Raw genomic sequence first — 23,830 nt, 5'->3', positions numbered from 1 at the left:
ACTCGTTAGAACAACCGCAGGTGGATCAGGGAACTGCAATGACTGTCCAAAGGCTGGAGGAGGCCATCTGCTCGTAGGCAGTGAACTCAACTAGTGAACGAGAAAGGCTGGCAACAGATGCTCGTTGGGAACTGATAGGCAATACTGGATTCTGTACACACACTCACATGCACCCAAGGAAGTGCAGATTCAGTGTAGTTGTGGCAGAGAAGATTGAGGCACTGTAAATAGCAAATGTGTACCTTTTAATTGCAGTAGACATTGGGGTATACAGCAGGGGTGAAGAGAGCCTGACAGCCATTGCTCTTTAAAAAAAAAGGTTTCCTCAGAAGCGTCCCAGTGCTTAAGCTCTGCCCCAGAAGTGACCTACGTGCTTCTCCAACCAGTCGGAGAGACCTGCAGGTCTCCCCACCTTCTTGCACATCAACAAGCTCCCTTCAGGGGATGTCATTATGCGCCCGTCCACCAGCATGTGGCTGGTTGCTTTGATAATCACAAACAGACCAGATAAACACAGAGGGACACAATCTTCTATTAAATCCTATGACATTCTTATGGCTGCCATACACTGGTTGATTGCCACCAGATCGACCAACAGATAGATCCCTCTCTCATCGAATCTGATTAGAGACGGATCTAATGGCTGCCCATAAACTGCAGACAGATTTTGAATTTTGAATCGATTTCAGCATGAAATCGATTCACAACCTGTGGACCTGCCACTGCCGCCCTGCCTCACCGCCCCCAACAATTATATTACCTGTCCGCTGGCACGAGTCCCCGGGTCTGTGCTGTACCTTCTTCCAGCATCCTCCTCCGTCTCCTCTTCACTTCCTGTCCCATCCTGTGACAAGCGAAAGTTCAAACAATAAACCCGCCCTCTACTGTTTGAATTTCACCTTCTCACAGGAAGGGACAGGAAGTGAAGAGAAGACGGAGAAGATGCCGGAGGAAGTGAGAGACAGCACAGACCCGGGGACTCGCGCCGGCTGGACAGGTGATGTTATTGCTGCATCGGTCATCGCCAAATCAAACGCTGCTAACGACATGCTCCCAACCCATTGGTGATCGAACAAAATTTTCTGCCTGGACAGATTGACTGAATCAATCAATTTCAGTTCAAAATCGGTTGATCGGTCAACATTTGCGCTAACGATTTCACAGCAGATTCGATCACAGTGATCGAATCGGCTGTAAATCCACATAGTGTATGGTACCTGGGTAGAAAAACATGCACAATTATTACAGCAAATAAAGAGATTAGACACACATTTAAAAATAGAGAGACAAGTGCGCACTATCAGTACCTAGTGGGCAGTGAACACCCATAATACATTATGCAAATGCTGCCATCAGCAGGAGAACAAAGGCAATGTTTGTGACACTATGATTTCCTTTTTATAATGTGAAATCTTAAAGGCCACTCATGCTTTGGTAACTGGCAATCATCGCTTGATCCCCAGTACTGTAATTCATATAATTCAACCAAAGCAATAATCACTTAAATAGAGTAAAGGATCGCCAACCACAACCATTCCTTCTCATTAGAAAAGCAGCAGTATGCAGCCCATAGAGTGACTGGCCAACATTAGCCAATTTTACCAATTCCATGTAGTAGGAGAGCTTACTTACTCAATATGTTCATAGTATTCAGTACAGTGGCCGAATAGTGTACTGGTTAAGGGCTCTGTCACAGGAGAATTGGATTTGAATCTTGGCTCTTCCTGTTCAGGAAGCGCCTATTCAGTAGGAGACCTTGGTCAAGACTCCCTAACACTGCTACTGCCTATAGAGCATGTCCTAATGGCTGCAGCTCTGGAACTTTGATTCCATCAGGAGAAAAGCGTGATATAAATGTGATTTGTCTTGTTTTTTGTTTTATTCAAAATCTGTTGGCCCTCATAATACATGGTAAATACTGAAACTATAATGGCTGAAAACTGAGAAATAATGATTTTTTTTCAGTTTTTTTCTTATTCTTCCCATTGAAATGCATTTACAGTAAAGTAGCTCTTAGCAAAATGTACCACCCAAAGAAAGCCTAATTGCTGGCGGAAAAAACAAGATATAGATCAGTGGTTTGTGATAAGTAGTGGTAAAGTTATAGGCAAATGAATGGGAGGTGAAAAATGCTTGGATGCATAAAATGAAACACGACTGAGGGCTGAAGTGGTTAAAATACAGTTTATCACTAATTACAAGTCCTTATTTGCAAAATAACAGTAATATACCCTCATGACATACATATTAAAAAAGTTGAGTCCTTAAGGTAGCTATTTATGTTTTTTTTTTTAAATGACCCCTTTTTGTGTGTTTTATTGTGGTAACTAAGGGGGAGGTAAGGGGTTAATTAATTGGGAATTTATTTTTATTTAATTTAATGTATGTAGGTGTATTTGTACTATTTGGCCACTAGATGTCCCAACACTTTATTCCTGTGTACTGTGAACAGTACACAGGAAGTAATGTGTACAGTATGTGTTTTTACTTTTACTTTGATATTGACCACAAGCAACTTACTGATGCTGGTGATCATTGATTACAGGCACTTTGATCGGCTTTGGGAACGCCTGTTACCATTCAGTGATCAGTGTACTAATGTGCAGTAACGAGAATGTGCATGGGAGCATGCACATGGCAGGGGATCATGGCAGAGTATGTATATCTACGCCCCTGGGGCTAAGCTGAAGTCTGAAGGGAAGTAGATATACTGTACTTAAACCAGGAACTGGTTAAAAGCCACGTCTACACGTAGCGATCCGGCTGCGATTTGGCTTATCAATCGAGCCGCTGATGCGGCTCGATTGATAAGATCCGACAGGACGGATCTCTCCACTGCCGATTACCTGCTCGTTCCCCACGAGGGGACAATGGCAGGGAATTGAGCGGAAGATAAGCAGCGCCGGCGGGGACGAGGGTGGATCGAATCCGACGTGCGGGCGAACGGGGACACGGCGGGGATGCGGAAGAGGCGATCCGGCGGCTAATCGAGCTGCTGGATCGCTCCGTGTAGATGAAGCTAAAGACTTGACAGTAAAAGATAACAACACCTCTTGAAAGGAGATTCAAAGATGCATGCCGTGTCCAATGGGCAACAATCAACTAGTGCTAAATGTACTATACATAGTTCCAGTGTTTAAGAACACTTTAGTGTTATAATTACATTACAATTTCTATTTCTGCTTCAGTGTGATGTAACTAAATTTGAAGAGTTTTCATTTTGACATCAGGTCAGTATCTCATGACCTACCATATTTATTACTGGGCCGTGCCTCTGTGTCTTTGTCTAGCATTGTTTATTAGACTACTTGACTATTCATATGGGACAGTCTGTGTGCGCAGACTGAAACACCAGTCTCAGCTACTGTCATTTATGTCTTGCAAATGACCATTTTTTTCCTCTTAAGCCATTCTTGCTGTTAAGCTCCCATTGCTAATGAGTATCCAGGCCAAGAACCTGAAAAGCTTGACAAAAACAGCATATCTTCGTAAATCAGCTTAAAAAGCATGACTCTTTTGCTAATTAGCACAAGACGTTAAAACAATCACTCACGCTTCCTGTAAAATGGTCACTTTTTTAGGCACCATGGTAAAAAAAACATAAACCTCAGTTGGCTTCAGATCCAAACCACCGTGAAAGATTACCAGTCCTTGTTAAGAGTTCCCTGCCATTTGCTATACATCGTTTAGAATTTGTTGCTGAAGACTCTGACAAGTGGTGTATTTCAGTGAACTGAAGTGACCACTATGTTCCTTCAATTAGAGATGTTGAAAGTGGCAAAGAAGAAAAAAAAAAGAGTCGCGGTCCATCTTTCCCCCATTCACTGAAAGAAAGGTTTATACAGAATGAACAGCGTATATTAGGAAAATTAATGATGTGACAGATTGGAGCTTGGCGCCCTGAGCAGCTCACACTTCCTAAGATAAATTGTTCAGTGATTAATAGGCATTACTAAGTACATTGGCATAGTGGAGGAAAAGGCCATACGTAAGATGGAAGGGGAAGCCAGAGAATTTGGATGCAGAAAGCAGCCCTTTGTTATTGAGGGTAAAACTTGGATGGATTAATGGGAAGGTACACAAATCAGACCTATCTTGTGTTTATCACTTTTAAAATTTCAGACCATTGGAGTCCTTTTATGTTATTTTAGCCATTTTGTACAGTTCCTGCATTGTGTGAGAACCATTTTTTAAAAGAGTCTTCAGGTCCATTCTCCTCAGGAGTCAGGACAGCAAATTCATCTTATATATGGCCCCACAGTAAATTGTTGTTTAAAATGTGTAGAGGATTCTTACGATTTTTGACAAAAGGTCTATGTAAATTACCACAATGATTTACATGCATTTGAAAGACATTCCCTGACTCACAAGGAGCAATGCCCATAATGATGCTGGGAAAATAACATACAGTAGTTTGCATTTCTGATACTTCTGTTGCAATAGTAAACATGCCTTTGCCATTGTTATTAGCTAAGCTTGATTCACTGCAATGTTTAGAAAGCTGTTTAGCAGCACTTGTTTCCTCTTCTGTCAACAGATTGAGCAGTTACAGAATTTATTGCATGACTCACACAGCAGTGTTAGTTTTGCATAAAGTACAAGCATTAGTTGGAAAGATGTTAATTCTACTTTGTCAAATATCAGCCACCCACGAAAAACATTCAATTTAAGATGCTATGCCTGACTGTATCTCCTGCATTATTGGAGGTCAAGAGGGAAACTAATGGCCCATACTCACGGACAACTTTTAGGGCCTGTCGCCAGCACATGTGAGCGTGTGGGTGACAGGCCGGCGACAGCTCCTCGCCAGGCCCTCTGCATACACACGCGGAAGAGGGACCAGCAGCGCGACGGAAGCTGTCGCCTACGTTCCTCCTCCCCCCCGCCGGAAGCTCCGTATACTTCAATGGAGGTTGCTGTCGCTAGACCGCGTACTCACGCGGACTAGCGACAGTTGTGGCGGAGTTGCGGCGGCGACTGTCGGCAGGCGATTGAGCAGTTCAATCGCCTGACGACATCAGCGACGGGCGACAGTTCGGGGTGCGCCCGTGCAACGGCGCATTCTCACGGGCGACCTGTCGCCGCAACACGCGCGCGCCGCGTGTTGCAGCGACAATTGTAGCCCGTGAGTATGGGCCATTAGCTTTAGTTACTTAGGTTTTACTGAGCTGGAGAACATTGGAGAACCTGAATGATCCATCAAACCTGGCCTTGATTTATTCAATGTTGTCTGTTATCAGTAGAGGTGTACCGAACGGTTCGCCGGCGAACGGTTCCAGGCGAACATTGGGGGTTCGCGTTCGCCTGCGCCAGGCGAACTTTTCCGGAAGTTCGATTCGCCCCATAATGCACTATGAGGGTCAACTTTGACCCTCTGCATCACAGTCAGCAGGCACATTGTAGCCATTCAGGCTACAGTAAGCCCTGGAGCCCCATCCCCCCTTATATAAGGCAGCCTCCGGCGGCCATTACAGTCACTCGTGTGCCTGCTAGAGAGAGGAAAGGGACAGCTGCTGCAGACTTTTTCTCTTAGGGACAGATTAGTTAGGTTCTAGGCTGCTTTGCTTGTTCCTGACTGATTAATATTGCTTTTAAAGCACCCAGCAACAGCTCTTTTCAGAGCTCAACCTGTACATTTTTTTTTTCTGACACTTTTGTTGCATGCACAGCCTTGCTAATTGATAGTGTGTGTGCCACTGCCAGCAGCCCAGCACATTCAGTGACTGACTGCCTGTGTGTGTGACAGGGAGCTGCACATTGTACTACCCAGTCCTGCATATACCCCAGTACCTGTTGTGTTTACTTAACCCACCTCATCACTGCATATACCTAGCTTTGTGTTGAGTGAACCCAGCTCACTGCATCTAACTACCCAGTACCTGTTGTGTTTACTTAACCCACCTCATCACTGCATATACCTAGCGTTGTGTTGAGTGAACCCAGCTCACTGCATCTAAGTCTAACTACCTGTTGTGTTGAGTGAGAACCCACCTCACTGCATCTTAAGTACCTTTACTGTATACTGTTCAGTGAACCCAGCTCACTGCATCTAACTACCCAGTACCTGTTGTGTTTACTTAACCCACATCATCACTGCATATACCTAGCGTGGTGTTGAGTGAACCCAGCTCACTGCATCTAACTACCTGTTGTGTTGAGTGTGAACCCACCTGGCCACCTCACTGCATCTAACTACCTGTTGTGTTGAGTGAGAACCCACCTCACTGCATCTTAAGTACCTTTACTGTTGAGTGAACCCAGCTCACTGCATCTAACTACCTGTTGTGTTGAGTGTGAACCCACCTGGCCACCTCACTGCATCTAACTACCTGTTGTGTTGAGTGAGAACCCACCTCACTGCATCTTAAGTACCTTTACTGTTGAGTGAACCCAGCTCACTGCATCTAACTACCCAGTACCTGTTGTGTTTACTTAACCCACCTCATCACTGCATATACCTAGCCTTGTGTTGAGTGAACCCAGCTCACTGCATCTAATTACTTGTTGTGTTGAGTGTGAACCTACCTGGCCACCTCACTGCATCTAACTACCTGTTGTGTTGAGTGAGAACCCACCTCACTGCATCTTAAGTACCTTTACTGTTGAGTGAACCCAGCTCACTGCATCTAACTACCTGTTGTGTTGAGTGTGAACCCACCTGGCCACCTCACTGCATCTAACTACCTGTTGTGTTGAGTGAGAACCCACCTCACTGCATCTTAAGTACCTTTGCTGTTGAGTGAACCCAGCTCACTGCATCTAACTACCCAGTACCTGTTGTGTTTACTTAACCCACCTCATCACTGCATATACCTAGCCTTGTGTTGAGTGAACCCACCTCACTGCATCTTAAGTACCTTTACTGTTGAGTGAACCCAGCTCACTGCATCTAACTACCCAGTACCTGTTATGTTTACTTAACCCACATCATCACTGCATACACCTAGCGTGGTGTTTAGTGAACCCAGCTCACTGCATCTAACTACCTGTTGTGTTGAGTGTGAACCCACCTGGCCACCTCACTGCATCTAACTACCTGTTGTGTTGAGTGAGAACCCACCTCACTGCATCTTAAGTACCTTTACTGTTGAGTGAACCCAGCTCACTGCATCTAACTACCTGTTGTGTTGAGTGTGAACCCACCTGGCCACCTCACTGCATCTAACTACCCAGTACCTGTTATGTTTACTTAACCCACATCATCACTGCATACACCTAGCGTGGTGTTGAGTGAACCCAGCTCACTGCATCTAACTACCTGTTGTGTTGAGTGAGAACCCACCTGGCCACCTCACTGCATCTAACTACCTGTTGTGTTGAGTGAGAACCCACCTCACTGCATCTTAAGTACCTTTACTGTTGAGTGAACCCAGCTCACTGCATCTAACTACCCAGTACCTGTTGTGTTTACTTAACCCACCTCATCACTGCATATACCTAGCCTTGTGTTGAGTGAACCCAGCTCACTGCATCTAATTACCTGTTGTGTTGAGTGTGAACCTACCTGGCCACCTCACTGCATCTAACTACCTGTTGTGTTGAGTGAGAACCCACCTCACTGCATATAGCTAGCATACCCCCGAGATGGACAAAATGGACAAACCAGGTAGAGGAAGAGGTAGAGGCAGACCCAGAGGAAGGCCACCAGGCACCGGCAGGTCTGTGACTGTGCGAGGTGGTGTTGCTGTGATTTCGTGCGGACCTGCCCCAAAATACAGTGCTCAGAAGAAGGCACGTGCCATCACTTCCCAAAATCGTGAGGAGGTGATTGAGTATTTAACACAGAACACCTCATCTCCCGCAGCCACCAGCGCTACAACAAGCACCACATCCGCTGCATTTGACACTTCGCAGGAGTTATTTGGTGGTGGTGGTGAAATCACTGATTCCCAGCCACTACTGCAACAACAACAAGAAGGCGCAGGTACACCACCTCATACGTCTGAGTTAGGTGGCGATAGTATGGACGTAACGTGTGTGGATGGGGATGATGGTGGACCACCTGAAGTTGGTGCACTTGAGGAGGTGTCTGAGGAAAGCGCAGCTGGCCAGGAGGATTATGATGACGATTATACGGATACCACATATGTTCCCGGTAGAGGAGATGACCAGGAGGACAGTTCAGAGGAGGAGTCAGAGAGGAGTAGGAGGAGACGACTCCATGATAGAAGCAGAGGGAGCTTGTCCTCAGAAACAGCTGGGGGCAGTGTCCGGTGCCATGTATCGCCAGCTATGGCCAGACAGCCAACATGCCCTTCAACGTCAGCTGCTGATGCCACCGTAGCGCCATCAGCCCAGGGGGGCTCAGCGGTTTGGAAATTTTTTCACGTGTGTGTCTCAGATCGGAGCAAAGCCATCTGTTGTCTCTGCCAGCAAAAATTGAGCCGTGGAAAGGCCAACTGTCACGTAGGGACAAGTGCTTTACGAAGGCACCTGGAGAGAAGGCACAAACAGCTATGGCAAGAACACCTGAGGAAAAGAAGCACCCCTCAAAAGACAAGCAGCGGAGAACAACCGTGGCAGCCGTCACAGGGGGCTTCTGCTGCTCCACGTTCCCATGGTATTGTTCGTGGCTGGGGGGGGAGGAAGAATGGATACACTTTTAAACAATTTAAAAATACAACCATCTAAACTTTCAAACAATTATACAACCATCTAAACTTTCAAACAATTTAAAAATACAACCATCTATCATTTTCAAAAAATTAAAAAAAAAGGGCAAAAAAACTTGCCCTCCGTAAAACATTCTTGGCAAATGCTTTCGACTTGGTTTGTCTTCCGCTGGCTCAAGGGTCCATCTGACCACAGATGCCTGGTCTGCAAAGCACGGTCAGGGCAGCTACAGCATGGGTCTCAGCAGGCTCCCACTTCGGGCCGCAATCCAACCTTCATTCCCCGCGGTGACAATGGCAGACTTGCCCTCCATAACGGATTCCCGTTAAAGGATTTAAAGTTAATTCATTTCAAATACACAGCAGGGCCTCGAAAGTCCGCCTCCTGTATTGTTATTTTTGATCACTACCTCGGGGCGGGCGTGCATGCCTACCTGCTGCCCTCCTTGGATGTGTAGTGGTAGCCGTTTCTCAGGCTCCACACCGGATTCCATCCCTCATTTCCCGGCCATTACCCGGGGTCACAAATGACAGACTTGCCCGCCTCCATATGATTCTCGTGAAAGGAATGTGGTGTCATCTTTGCCCGCCATAACTGGTTCTCGTTAAAGGATTTAAAGTACATTCATTTCAAATACACAGCAGGGCCTCGAAAGTCCGCCTCCTGTATTGTTATTTTTGGTCACTACCTCGGGGCGGGCGTGCATGCCTACCTGCTGCCCTCCTTGGATGTGTGGTGGTAGCCGTTTCTCAGGCTACCACCTGTGCATTCATTTCAAATACACAGCAGGGCCTCGAAAGTCCGCCTCCTGTATTGTTATTTTTGATCACTACCTCGGGGCGGGCGTGCATGCCTACCTGCTGCCCTCCTTGGATGTGTAGTGGTAGCCGTTTCTCAGGCTCCACACCGGATTCCATCCCTCATTTCCCGGCCATTACCCGGGGTCACAAATGACAGACTTGCCCGCCTCCATATGATTCTCGTGAAAGGAATGTGGTGTCATCTTTGCCCGCCATAACTGGTTCTCGTTAAAGGATTTAAAGTACATTCATTTCAAATACACAGCAGGGCCTCGAAAGTCCGCCTCCTGTATTGTTATTTTTGGTCACTACCTCGGGGCGGGCGTGCATGCCTACCTGCTGCCCTCCTTGGATGTGTGGTGGTAGCCGTTTCTCAGGCTCCACACCGGATTCCATCCCTCATTCCCCGGCCATTACCCGGGGTCACAAATGACAGACTTGCCCGCCTCCATATGATTCTCGTGAAAGGAATGTGGTGTCATCTTTGCCCGCCATAACTGGTTCTCGTTAAAGGATTTAAAGTACATTCATTTCAAATACACAGCAGGGCCTCGAAAGTCCTCCTCCTGTATTGTTATTTTTGGTCACTACCTCGGGGCGGGCGGGCGTGCATGCCTGCCCGCTGCCCTCCTTGGATGTGTAGTGGTAGCCGTTGCTCAGGCTCCACACCGGATTCAAACCTCTCATTCCCCGGCCATTACCCAGGGTCACAATGGCAGACTTGCCCGCCTCCACAGGATTCTCATTGTAGCGGTACTGAACAAGTACACAGCAAGTAGAAAATGTAAATTAAAAACAAAACGTAAGCTTTTTAACAATGCCATGGAAAGTTGAGAAGGAAGTCACACATTACCTGACATCACTGAGTGAGGAAGAGCAATCACGCCATGTTGCGCAGTAGTCCAGCATGGCCGTCACTACACAAACAGCTGTTTGCGGTGCGTTACACAGTGAGTTTGGTGTGTCAGTGTGAAGCAGTACTCTAATTACACTCCCTGTTTGATGTATACACATGCAAGATGTTTGAAAGCACGTTAGGCCTGCAATTTAGCATTCAATGTGATTTCTGCCCTTAAAACGCTGCTTTGCGTCACATCCAGATTTTTCACCGGGACTTTTGGCATGTATCCCACTCCGCCATGCCCCCCTCCAGGTGTTAGTCCCCTTGAAACATCTTTTCCATCACTTTTGTGGCCAGCATAATTTTTTCTATTTTTCAAAGTTCGCCTCCCCATTGAAGTCTATTGCGGTTCGCGAATTTTTCCGCGAACAGAAACCTTCTGCGGAAGTTCGCGAACCCGGTTCGCGAACCGAAAATCGGAGGTTCGCGACATCTCTAGTTATCAGGCTGGATAATTCGGTAACTTTCTCAAGAGTAATATCAGAACAAACCAAGGACTGCTGAAAATATAGTAAATTAAATCTCTTCACAGGCACACATTTTCCTAGATCTATGTAGGCATTCAATGGCAGAGCTTGGGTTGCTTGCCTTTGTAGGAGCTCCTTGATCAGCCAGTGTCTAATAAATCACTTTAAAGTACCTGAACAGGAGCCCAGACTCTGTTCCCATCCATCACCATTGACTTTCAGTGCTATAGATTGCAATCTTTGCAGAGATAGTCTGAAACTCACTCTATGAGCTCCTTTGCTTTTGGTCATGTGATCAGAGTTTTAAAAAAGGATTTCCCACAAAAAAAAAGGTGACATCTGAGCATTCTGTCTACAGTGGATGGCATTTTTAGATCTGTGCCTGGAGATCAGTTTTAGGGCCCGTTCAGATCACAAATGCGGATGGCCATGCGTGCGGAACGGGTGCGGACCGCAACGCGTACGAACGCATGGCCATCCACGTTTGTGTGCGTTGCGTGGCTGATCCCATCACTGAAAAGTGAATGGGACAGCCACGCGTTTTAGCAAAATCTGCGTGCAGCATGCGTTCCCGGACCGCACAGGTCCGGAACGCATGCAGTGTGAACATCAGACATTGCACTCTATGCAATGTCTGATGTCGTGTGTATCGGCCACCTGCACGCGTTTCCAAAACGCGGCTGAAAACGCGTGCAGTGTGAACGGGCCCGTTTTGTATGACTAAAATCACACAAGTGCACCCACAGGCTGGAATTACCAGTAAAAATCTCTTGCTGAAGGTGCATGCACATGCAAGCGTGACATCCAGCTCCGCGATCCCGTTTAACTTACTCCATCTGAGTCCATCAGGGGAATAATCGCCTCTGATGGCTTGAAAGACTGTGAGCAAGCTGACGTTAAAAGACAGGTTGCTGGATCATCAGATAATAATGCTACAAAATGTGCCAATCCTGTCTAATCTGGCACCGTTACCATTCAGAGAATAGTCGCATCTGATGGCTTGAAATACGGTGAACAACCAAAGATTGGTTGCCGACAATGTGACGGAAGGCGGTTACCCTGCAATTCCTGTTCCCTTTGCCACAGTTAACTATTCAGCCTCAGACCCTGAGGGAATCCTGAAGGCAGTCAACACTTCATGCAAAGTAACCTTTTGGATTGGTTGGTGAGTCCACACACAGTCCAATTTCGATTGTATGTACAATCAATAAAATCTGTGATCTCATATAGACCAGGTCGCTGCCACCAATCCGCAATTATTCGTGCAAATACACTAAGTCTAACTCTAGCTAAATCCTGTAGGAAAAAGGGTTAATTCGACAACCTTTATAGAGATAGCAAAATAACAATGTTTATAAAACGGTACGTCTCTCTTAGGAGATGTCAATCCTTTTGCGGAGCTTTTCAGAACAGCACTTAGATTACTTTTTAATCATTTATTTAACCACTTCAGGACCAAGGCCAAGCTGCAGGGCCGCAAAACACAGCACACAAGTGACCCCCCCCCCCTTTTCTCCCCACCAACAGAGCTCTCTGTTGGTGGGGTCTGATCGCTCCCCCAGTGTTTGTTTGTTTTTTGTTTGTAAATATTTTTTTTATTTATTTTTAAATAAATTTCCTTATCTTAATTTTTTTTTTTTTTACTAAACCCTCCCTCCCCCCGCCAGCTGATTACCGCCGACACTCCGGAGGGGACAGCCATGTCACACGGCTGTCCCCAGTACAGCGCTGTTGTGGATCGCAGGCGGTTTCGCCATCTAACAGCCTCCGGGCAGCAATCGCCTACCAAGCAGGAGATGCGCGCGCAGCATGCGCATGTTCTCCTGCAAAACGAAGCACCAGGACTTTACACCGATCGGCGTTAGGCGGTCGGCAAGCAGTTAAAGAAATAATGCAGAACTAAATATAGCAATTGAAACAAATAGATACAATAAAAATAATAAGGATTCAAAATGAAAATAACTGAAGATCATGTCATGAGCAGTCTATAAAGTTACTGTAGGTCCTTTGTGATAAGTCCAGAATAAATAGATATAAAGATCAATTATAGAAAGTTCTGCGGATAGAAGTCCATGGATAACACAGCCAATCCGTGATGGTTTATGAATAGCTGAAGAAAGGCTCTTTCTGCCTGTGTCCAACAGGTTTTTTAACCCTTTCTCCGCCAGCGGGTGGAGATTGTAAAAGGAGATGGGCTGTGTCTGCCACATGATCCTTCTCCACCCCTTTTTCATGACAGGCAGAAAAGAATATGAAATATCTGAAAGGGTCATATCTCGGACGGTAACAGTTGATCAGAATCTGCAGAGAATGATACAGGCGCCTTCCTGGCATTCTCTGCTTTGATCAGAATCCAAACTCAGGTATATTACAATGTTTCCTTTTCAGATAAAATCATATCGTAGGCATAGAAGGTGGTAAACTGTTGCTTGGTGGTTAAGTAAATCAAGCTCATAGAGACACTCACATTAATTTTCTTGATAGAATTAGATGGGAGACCCAGTCCAGCATTTTACAATTAAAATTAAATTAAAAAAATAATCAAAGTACAATTAAAAACTTGTCTCGATATTTATTGATTATATAGTTATGTTACTACCCTTTGACCCACAGTAATGTTATCTTTGGTGAAAATGACAACTTCCCTCATGGTCACAAAGCTGGTGTAGAAGCAGCCACCTTCCACAATAATATAACATCCAGTTCAATCAGTCACACAAAAATATAGACACATTCAGTGTAACCTGTACACAGAAACGTATTGCTGTACACAAGTCTTTTTTTTTTTTGTAGTCTGACATGAAAGAACAATATCCTGTGGTCTCAGTGCTGCACTCAAAAACATGCTCCCAGGAAAAAAATTAGTACTCCTAAAGGGAACCTAAAGTGAGAGGGATATGGAGGCTGTCTGTTCAGTAAGCCAGCACCTATTCAATAGGAGACCTTGGGCAAGTCTCCCTAACACTGCTACTGCCTATAGCAGGGGTGCAATAGGTCGATCCGCCTATTTGGTAGATCGTGGCTAGCAGCAGCTGTCAGATTCTGCTGCCGGCCGCTGGCCAATCAGAAGAGGCGGAGAGGAGAGAGGCGGTACAGCGGGAGAGGACGCTGCAACGTCATAGCTGCTTGCCGGAGTCTTCATTAGAGTGCCCATCATCACTCTAGCCAGCGCAGCTGAAGGAGGCGAGACCAGGAGGAGCCACAGACACCGCCACTGGAACTGGAGGGAGGTAAGTGGCACCTATGCCTAACTACACTATACCTATCTACCTATACTGAAGACACGTATACCTAGCTACCTAAATGTTGGTAGATCTTCTAGACTCTGCAAATTTTAAAGTATCTCATGAGCCGAAAAAGTGTGGGCACCCCTGGCCTATAGAGTGCGTCCAAGTGGCTACAGCTCTGGCGCTTTGAGTTAGCCAGGAGAAAAGCACAATATAAATGTTCTGTGTTTGTCTGTGTTTGTTTGCCATATTTATTTCCTATTAAAAACAACACCAGTTGCCTGGCTGTCCTGCTGATCATCTGTCTCTAATACTTTTAGCCATAGACCCTGAACAAGCATGCTGATCAGATGTTTCTGACAAAATTCTAACAAGATTAGCTACATGCTTGTTTCAGGTGTGTGATTGAGACACTACTGCAGCCAAAGAGATAATCCAGATGCCAGGCAACTGGCAACTGGTATTGTTTTAAAGGAAAAAATATGGCTGCCTCCGTACACCTCTTGCTTCAAGTTACCCTTAATGCTTTTATGCACTTAAAAGGTTTTTTAGATGTTAAAAGGGATTTAAGCACCATTTTTTTTCTTGCAATTTCTCCTGGAGCTGCCATGTTCCCACCCCTTCTAGCTGCCCTTATTTAAGATAGAAGATAGCACCTGTGACCTCTCTAAAGCACAGGTTCCAGTATATCCTCCCGTGCTGATGAAAGCTTTTGTTTGCTCTCTGTTAATGTGTGCAAAAAAATAATTACAGCAGTCCTTATTTGCCTATAATTTCTGTGGTCAGGCAGGCCCTGCCGTCCACAGACGTAGGATAATAAAAGCCTCTGTTAAACTTTTAAATGTAAAAAAAAAAAAAAATAGAAGAGGTAAAATAGAAGTTTTTTTTTTAATAATGAGCCACATTGTTAGCATGCATTTTTAATGTGCTATTGGCCCTGGGTGCTAAAAATGGTTTTTGTTTCACTATAAAATAGTGTGTCTGATTTATAGGAGTGGAGTGGGAATTTTGACTGTAGTTCTGCATTATGTCAGACAGACATTCATGAATTATCACTTTTTCTTAAACCTCCTGAGCTTTACGCCACTCAGGAGGGTTTGCAGCCGAGAGTCCCCCAGTATAATTTTTAGAGATTGTATAGCTGTAATAGCTTCAGCTAGCACTAGGCTAGCTAGCAGTGGTGGCCGGCATCCCCGGATTACTTTCGATCCCCCAATCACCCGCTAAATACATTACCCAGCCTGGATCCAGCGATCGGTGCAGCCTCCCCGGACAGTTCCGCTCTTCTCTATGGGGAGGATCGAACATGATGTCACGACGTCGACGACGTCATGACGTCATGCGCAGACCCGATCCTCCCCATATAGAGGACCGGAGATGTGCAGGGAGGCTGCGCGATTGCTGGACACAGGGAGGGGGGGGTAATGTATTTAGCGGGCAATCGGGGGGTGATCAAAAGTAATCGGGGGATTACCGGCCACCACTGCTAGCTAGTCTAGTGCTAGCTGAAGCTATTACAGCTATACAATCTCTAAAAATTATACTGGGGGACTCCTGAGGACAGCCAGCGGTATGCCCAACACAGTGTCAGGCATGCCGCTAAGGAGGTTAAACAACTAGGTTGAGTAAGATCATGTAACTGAGTAAAGTTACACATGCCTGATTAAAGTTGGCTGAGGCAGCCGATGACAACCGCCTCAGCTGATAATCACTGCAAACTGGCCACCTGGAAACCCCGTCATGAAATTCACTGCTTTGTAGGCTCACTGGTTGTGATAAGAAGCCCGGCGTAAATACGCGAGCCCTCGGGTCTCTATATAATAGGAGAAACATTTTTAAGAAGGCCCCCTGGAATCCCATTTTTTCTAGCACTTTGGAGGTCCATGTCCAGTTTACAGCGTCAAACGCTTTTTCTGCATCAAAGGTAACTGTGGCGTTAGATGTACAAGCTCGTGGGTATGCTTTAGTATGTTCTAGTACTGCCAGCACTTTTCTTATATTTGCCACCGCCACTCTTCCCCTTATGAAGCCCACCTGTTCCCCATTAATCAATTTAGGCATTATTGGTGCTAGCCTGTCTGCCATTATTTTTGTCATAATTTTTATGTCCTGGTTAATTAGGGATACTGGTCGGTATGATCCGGGGTCTTGTGGGTCTTTTCCCTGTTTTAGTAGTAATTTTATATATGCTTCCTTCCCAGAGGCCAGCATCTTCTCCCCCTTTATGATTTTAGCAGCAGTTAATACCGGGGCTACTTCTTTTTGCAGAATTTTGTAATATTCCCCCGGCAGACCATCCGGGCCCGGGGCCTTATGGTTGGCCAGGGCCCGTATGGTTCGCCGGATCTCTCCCTCCGTAATAGGCTAGTTTAGCTCAAGTAGGTCATCCTGAGTTAGTTTAGGGAGCCCTATCCTCTCCAACAGTGCCTCCATATTAATCCCATTTTCCCCGGGTGGAGCAGCATATAGGCTTCTATAGAAGCTAGAAAAAACTTCGTTAATATCTTTCGGGTGGTGCACTAAGTCTCCCCCTGCTATTTTCAGTGAGTGAATAGTAGTGGGTGTAAACTGGCCCTTAGCCATTAAGGCTAGCAGTCGGCCAGCTTTGCTGCCATGTTTGTGATATTTCAACTCATTATAAGGAGCTAGGAGGGATTCTCTTTCTTTAAACCAATGATCAGATTCCGCCTTTGTCTTTTGCCACACCACTTTTGTCTCATTGTTTGGATTACGTCTATATTCCCTATAAGCTAGTCTCACTCTTCCCATCGCCTCTGTGTATCGTTGATCAGTCTGTTTCTTTTTCGTGGCTGTATAGGCCATAATTCTCCCCCGCAGTACTGCTTTAGATGTGTCCCAAAGAAGGTGGGAGTCACCCGTGTGTTCCGCATTGTCCCCTCTAAATTCCTGCCACCATCCTTTTAGCTGGGTGTGGAAGTCCTCGTCCCCATATAAATGGGACGGGAGCCTCCACACTATATCTGTGCCCCTTTGTATCTTTTCATGCAGTACAATGGATACTGGTGCGTGGTCCGATATGACCATATCCGCTATTTCTGCCGTCACCAGGCGTGTAGCTAGTAGGTCATTCAAAAATAAGTAGTCTAATCGTGATAGGGATCCATGTGCCGCAGAATAGAAGGAAAATTCCCGATCATAGGGATGTAGGAAACGCCAAGTATCTATCAGCTGCAGAGTATCACTGAATCGAGCCAAGTTGGTAAATTCAGAACCAGTTGTCCAGGAGAAAAGTCCCGAGCGACCCGACCTATCCTCATTTATCTGCATGACGTCATTCCAGTCTCCCCCCACTATTAACGGATGAGCAGAGTACTTGGATAACTGCCATTGCAATTCCTCCAAGAACTTGCTATTTTCTGAATTTGGCCCATACACATTAAATAACACTATAGATTCACCTGCCAAACATAAATTAATGCCCAACCATCTGCCAGCATTATCACACTGAAGTAGATCCGCTCTAGCCTTTAATGACTTGCTAATCAGAATAATAGTACCTGCTTTTCTTTCTACTGCTGGTGAGCCTAGGCATAGAGCTACCCAGCTCTTTTGTAGATACTTAAATTCATCCGCCTTTAGGTGGGTTTCTTGCAGCATGGCGATGTCCGCCTTCAATTTTTTTAGATGACGTAGGACCCTTGAACGTTTGTTTGGGGAACGTAGCCCTTTAACGTTCCAGGATACTATGGTAATTGTCATGTTATCTCCTCCATTGGGACAAGTGGCAGATGATTAGGCATATTATTGGTAAGTAGCAGACCCTTTAGTACATTAAAGATCATGGATAGAAAATACAACCAAACGTACCCTGAGTATAACCTAACTAGATCCCGATCAGAGAGTGGATTCCCCCCCCCCCCCGTCCTCCCCCCTTTCCCCCTACTGAACCGTGTAATAGGCAAAAGAAGGATATAAAGAGTCACATGGATAAGGCATCTCACCAGTCCTTGCCCCACAGTCCAGAGTAGTACCTTCTCGGACTTCACTTCTTCCCTGCATCGTCCGAATGGCAACTCCATTTTCGTAAGCGATAATCTCCACCCGCCAGAATATCCGCGTGACGATGACTTGAGATATTAAACGTAACAACCTTATAAACTGCAATTCAGAGAATATTGAACAGCGAAACTCCAAGTAACATTAAAGTGATTATTCTCGATCCCCAAAGAAAGTTCAGATGTCCGGAGTTGGTGAATCGGCTCTAGGACTATCCTGCCGTCGTGGGCTGCCATCTATGCCCGGGCGCTTCAGGTATTTCTCGGCATCTTCTGGACGTTTATATATGAAGATCTCCCCGTCTCTGCCTGTTATGCGAAGTGTAGCAGGGTATAATAAGGCAAATCGTATGTTTCTCGAGACTAGCTCAGAACAGACATGGTTGAAGGCTTGTCGCCGTTTTGTCACTGCTAGTGAGTAGTCATTAAACAGCATGATTTTACGGTCTTTGTACATCAGTGCTTCCTTCCGAGCTTTAAATGTCATGAGCAATTTCTGTTTATCTTTATAGTCCAAGTAGCGGACCATCACCATTCGAGGTGGCCGTTTATCTCCCTCTCTTCTTGTTGGGCCTACTCGGTGCGCTCTTTCAGCCTTGTATGATCCATCAATCCCCAACAGGTCTGGCAGAGTCTTTTCACAGAAGACGTCTATGTCCGCCCCCTGACATGCTTCAGCAAGGCCTACAATGCGCAGGTTGTTACGGCGAGACCTGTTTTCCAGGTCCTCTAGCCGTTCATAGAAGGCAGCATTGTGTCTACGGGACTCATCAAGTTGTCTAGTAGCATCTTCTAGGTCAGCCTCTGCTTGCTGAATACGGCGCTCTGCTTCTTTCAGCCTGCCATTGTGATCCTGCAGCTGCTTGTTGATCTGGCCTAGGGATTTCCGTACTGCCCCCTCCACTATAGATTGTAAGTCTGGGGCGATCTGCTTAGCCACCTCCTGTGCTAGTGCTGTGAGGTCCGCGCCCCTCATACCTCTGATGTTCTCCTCTTCCATGCTGTCTGTCTCCCAGGTGCGGGTCGGGGAGACCTCCTCTTGTCTCTGCGATGCCGGGCGCGGCTTACTCGCTGCCATCTAGTTTGCGCGCTGGGTCTTCGGCGTGTCCTGTTCTCTGCGAGCCGCCCGTGTTAAATAGCGGTCCATCCGTCTCTTCTAGGTGTCAGGTGGACCTGCGGGATCGGATGGGTGGTTTCGCCGGGTTAGCTGACGGTTGTTGGTGTGGGTTGAAGCGGCTGGCTCAGGGAGCTAGCTCACCGCCGTCCGAACATGCAGGCGCCGGAACCGGAAGTCCGCCACTGCTCTTTCTTTTGACATATGTAAATTTACACTAGGTAACCAGAAAAATCCCGCTACACCAATGGGTTGGGTGAAGTAGAAAATCCTTTATTCTTTTAATCCATCATCAGTGTTACAATAAAAAGCTCACGCGTATCGGAGCATAAGATGGCTCCTTAATCATAGCTCACAAGCAAAGGTGTTTCACAGGTTATAAAGTATATCAGGCCACACCCCTTAGGGTGTGTGCCCTAACCTTAAAGATATATACAACGCAATACAATTAAAAAGGTGGTATAAACCACTACAATGCATATATAAAATTCCCATTTAAAAACACATAGACACTGCATGACATTGTGGCAACCTATACATCATAACTATCTGCTCACAACCATGGTTTATTACTGTGAGAGCAAATAGATGGAGGGAAAAGGGAAGGGAAGGAAAAAGGAGAAGAGAGGGAAGGGGAGGACGCAAAAAGTGGGAAAGAAAGGGGGGGAGTGGAAAGAGAAAGGGGAAACAAACATGACACTTGTTTGTCTAAGGTATAATATGCATAAATGCTGATGTTATTATAATATTATGTACTATTAGTTTCACTCATTCTCATTGCTTATCATAGAACATGTTTAAATCATGCCAAGTTACGCGTACATTTTCAAATTACGCCTATACGTAATTACAAATTAGTAATTCAATTAACTTTGTATAATCATTCGTAACTATGCATGAATTTACGCGTAATTTGCCCTAATACATGCTATTGCTACCAAATTTGCTACATCTGCTAAGGAGAATAGTCGGTACAAGTCAAAAAAATTTTTTTTTAAAAAGACTGTAGTTTTTGAGAAAATCGATTGTAAAAATGCAAAGAAAAATGGTTTGTAAACCTAGAAAAATTAGTTTAAAAACCATGTTTTTGTGTTTTTAAAATTGACTTTCTCAAAAACTACAAGTTTTTTTGAACAATTCTTTTTGTAACTTGTACCCACTATCCTTCTTAACATATGTAGCAATTTTGGTAGCAATAGCATGTATGGGGGCTTTTGCTATTCACCGCAAAAGTCGGCACAAAATTACACGTAAATTACACGCAAATTCATGCTTAATTACAAATGGTAACAAATAACTACTAAATTTATTACGCTATTCCCCTGAAATTTTGCATTATGATTACGATGTGTAATTGCGTATTATGATGCGTATTTACATGTGGGCGTAATTTCTGCTCATCACTAAAGAAAATATTTTCTTCCCTTTAAGGGCTAGTTGGTGTAAGAGTTTTTCAAGATCCTCTTGATCAACTGGGATATGTAAGTGTGTCCCACCCATGACGCAGGGTGATGCTGCCTCCTCAGGCGGCTGAAGTGTGGGGGTGGTGCCAGACAGAAACAGGAAGTGAAGAGTGCGCCTGGCTTGCCACCGCCTGCCTTACCGCTGCCTGCCTGAACATCACAGCCACCCAGACATGACACCCCCTAGCCCCTGCCCACCCTGCCGCCTGCAGCACAAGATGAGTACAGCGGGCAGAGGCAGAAGCCGGATGTGACCGGAAGAGTCGTGTTGCCTGCCGCCTGTCCTGCCTGTCAGGAAAGTGGCTGCCCGCCGCTACCACTGGCTTGAAGTGATAACGCCCCCCACCAGCGCCAGGATGGTTAGTGAGTCTGCTGTCCTGTGCACTGCTGCTTAATCACCACAATGCTTGCAGCACCGCACAGGGACAGGGAGCATCAGGAAAAATGGAGCCTGGAGGAATGAGTAACAGCAGCCAGGCCTGGGGGGACTCAGGAGATGGGTCATGATGTGCCCACAGTACTGCAGTAGTCCCTGGCAGCAGAGGTGACAGCAGCAAGGTCTGTGTGTGGGGAGTCAGTGAGTCATGGTGAGTGTGATCATTCCAAATTGCGGGGGGAGGGGTGGAAGGGGGGGCGAAGTCTAGGGTGGCGCATCCTCACAAGCTTGCCTCAGGGAGCAAAAAGTTCAGAACTGGCCCAGAGTGTGCAGTCTAGTGAAGTAGCATATTTTGTGGTTACATTCGATGGACGAATGTCTTCTTTCAACCAAACTATGTAAGCATGTTAACTACATGACACAAGTTTCCCTATGAGTGTGTAGTGCAAGGTCAATAGTGAAATACCTGTAAAATTGCTCTGCACATGATAATTTTACCAGCGTTTAGTAAATGTAAATCAAGATCACTTGTTGAACTAGATCATATGTGGTTGTTAACAGAGAGGTTGGACAGAGCTGCAGACCTGACAATGCTTTCAGGGTAAAAACTAGCAACACTTTTAGCAAACACTTCAGTATATAGTAGTTAATTTGAATACTTGGATAAACTACACCTTTACATTTCTATCCTTGATTCTGTTTCTATAGAGAAGACATACAACTATAATGTGTGTATTTTGTACATGGTATATTACATACAATACAGCACCAGCTATAGATAATTAAAACAGAGTGTAACATGTTGTGCGTGGCCACACACAGGGATCAGAGACCACACTATGATGTAGCGCGGTAGTTGTCCCTGTCAGACGCTGCTAATAGTAACCATACATAACAAAGCGCACTGCGCATAGAAAAACATACAAGGAGACAAGAAACAGAGATGAGAGCCCACAAGACCCACAAGAAGCACATCAGAATACAATTGGAATAATCAATATCACTACGCTAAACATATTTGACTACAAAAACAAAACAAAAATAGTTGAACGAAAAAATATTTAGAGAATATATGAATGAATAATTCATTAGCATTTAGACAAATGCAAGGGGGACCATTGAATAAATGCAATAGAGCCACCTAGTGGGTACAAGTATAACAGGATTCAGTACAATTATAATGAAAAAATGATGAATGAGGAAATGGATAGCCACAATTACGGCTATAGCAGCACTCATACAGTACTTTGGGTACCGGCAAAAGATGGAGCCCAAATTACTGTGAAAAGAACAAAATTTGACTGCAGGAGCAGGATGAGCCATTTTTCGGCTTCACCCTGCGCTCAAATCTCTCAGTGCCATTTTTGCATGTTTGTGTATTTGGTGCCCAGATGATCTGCTCAATTTTGGAGATCTTTCATGCATCCATAAGAAGTTAACTAGACATTTGCACATCTATTGCTAGTTAATGCTTATGGACCAAAATCTATAATTTAGACACAAAATAGCCTGGCTACTATAAACTGGAAGATGTGGATTACTGTGTTATATTCACTATTGTCCATTTTACTATTAGAATGAACATTGTAACATTGTAACACTGTTTTCTAGAAGAGAAACGTTTCCTAGTTCAGTAATTGGTTAAGGCCAAATACCTGTACTAGTTCAATTATTGGGTAAGGGGTGCCCCAATATTAGGGTTAAATGGGGCAAAAAAAAACAACATTAAAATAATAAAGATATGCTACATATATTAAGGTTGCTAGGATTAACGTTATCAAGGTCACATTACCAACATTCCTAGTGTGCTACAGTGAGCATTTCTTATACATTTTTCAGCGTCTGAAGAAGATAAATTTACTACAAATGAAACAGAATGGTACTTAACAATACCTGATGCAGAAAAATAATTCAGCTGTAAAGCCAAATGGGGACAAAATTCAATGTGTTAAAATGCTATTATAGTACATCTTATGTGCATCAAATTAAATCTAGTTAAAAAGTATTTACTAGTTAGTGACTCACAGTACTGAAATTGACAAATCCACACACTGCAGATATTGAGAGTGATAAATGATACAAGTGGCTTGATTCACAAAGCGGTGCTAACTGTTAGCACGCCTGTGAAAACCCCCTTAGCTCGTCTAAACTAGCTTTTCGCGCATAAAACTTTACGCGCGCACTGCACAAAGCGCAGGGCGCTCTGCGCGAAGTGCCCATTAAAGCCTATGGGACTTAGCGCGCATAGGACTTTGCGCGCGCAAAGTTAGCGCGCGATTTGATTGAGAAATCCGGTGCTAACCTACTTAGCACCCTGGTTAGCACATCTAAAGACTTTAGACATGCTAAGTAGGTTAGCACCGCTTTGTGAATCAAGCCCAAAGTGTGCAAGGCCTATCCTTGAAAGTATATTGCAACAGAAGAAACCAAGAAACGATTCTTGAATATTGTAACTATTATGTGAGTAGAAAATAATACTGGTAAATCAATTAACAATATACTGTATACCCAAATTAATGATTTATTGCCTATAGTGCATTGCAATTGTGGACTAATATAGCAAGCAGAGTACAACTGAAAAAGAATGCACACTAGAAGGGGGAAGAATGGAAGAAAGGGTGGAGAAACTGGGGAACCAAAATTGGTGGTGGCGGGTGGTGGTAGGGTTGCAGATGGACATGGTAATCTGTACTGTAGATAAACTTATGAAATATTTGCAAAATCTGTGGTATGGGACATGCAGTGTGAGGGGACGTGTAAAGTGGATGATAGTAGAAATAATAATAGATGCAATGTGACCATATTTCCAAAAAAGTGGTGGTTAAATGTCAGCATGATGTTGAGCACCTGTGC

General features: G+C 45.0%; 1 protein-coding gene across 5 annotated transcripts in view; it reads left to right on the top strand.

Moving 5' to 3' along the window:
- VIT (vitrin) overlaps positions 1-23,830 on the top strand; it is a 437,052-nt gene that overhangs the window by 188,670 nt on the left and 224,552 nt on the right. For 3 of the 5 annotated variants that reach the window (XM_068231966.1, XM_068231963.1, XM_068231962.1), the window contains exon 1: positions 21,170-21,188. The exons of the other annotated variants lie outside the window; for them this stretch is intronic. In XM_068231966.1, coding sequence (XP_068088067.1) covers positions 21,186-21,188 — 3 coding nt within the window. In that variant the 5' untranslated portion in view covers positions 21,170-21,185. Of the gene's footprint in view, positions 1-21,169; positions 21,189-23,830 lie in introns of those variants that run through there. 5 annotated transcript variants of the gene reach the window in all.

The sequence above is a fragment of the Hyperolius riggenbachi genome, chromosome 4, assembly GCF_040937935.1.
Source record: "Hyperolius riggenbachi isolate aHypRig1 chromosome 4, aHypRig1.pri, whole genome shotgun sequence".
NCBI lineage: Eukaryota > Metazoa > Chordata > Amphibia > Anura > Hyperoliidae > Hyperolius > Hyperolius riggenbachi.
The sequence above is the reverse complement of the archived record's forward strand: the minus strand, read 5'-3'. Positions and strand labels throughout refer to the sequence as shown.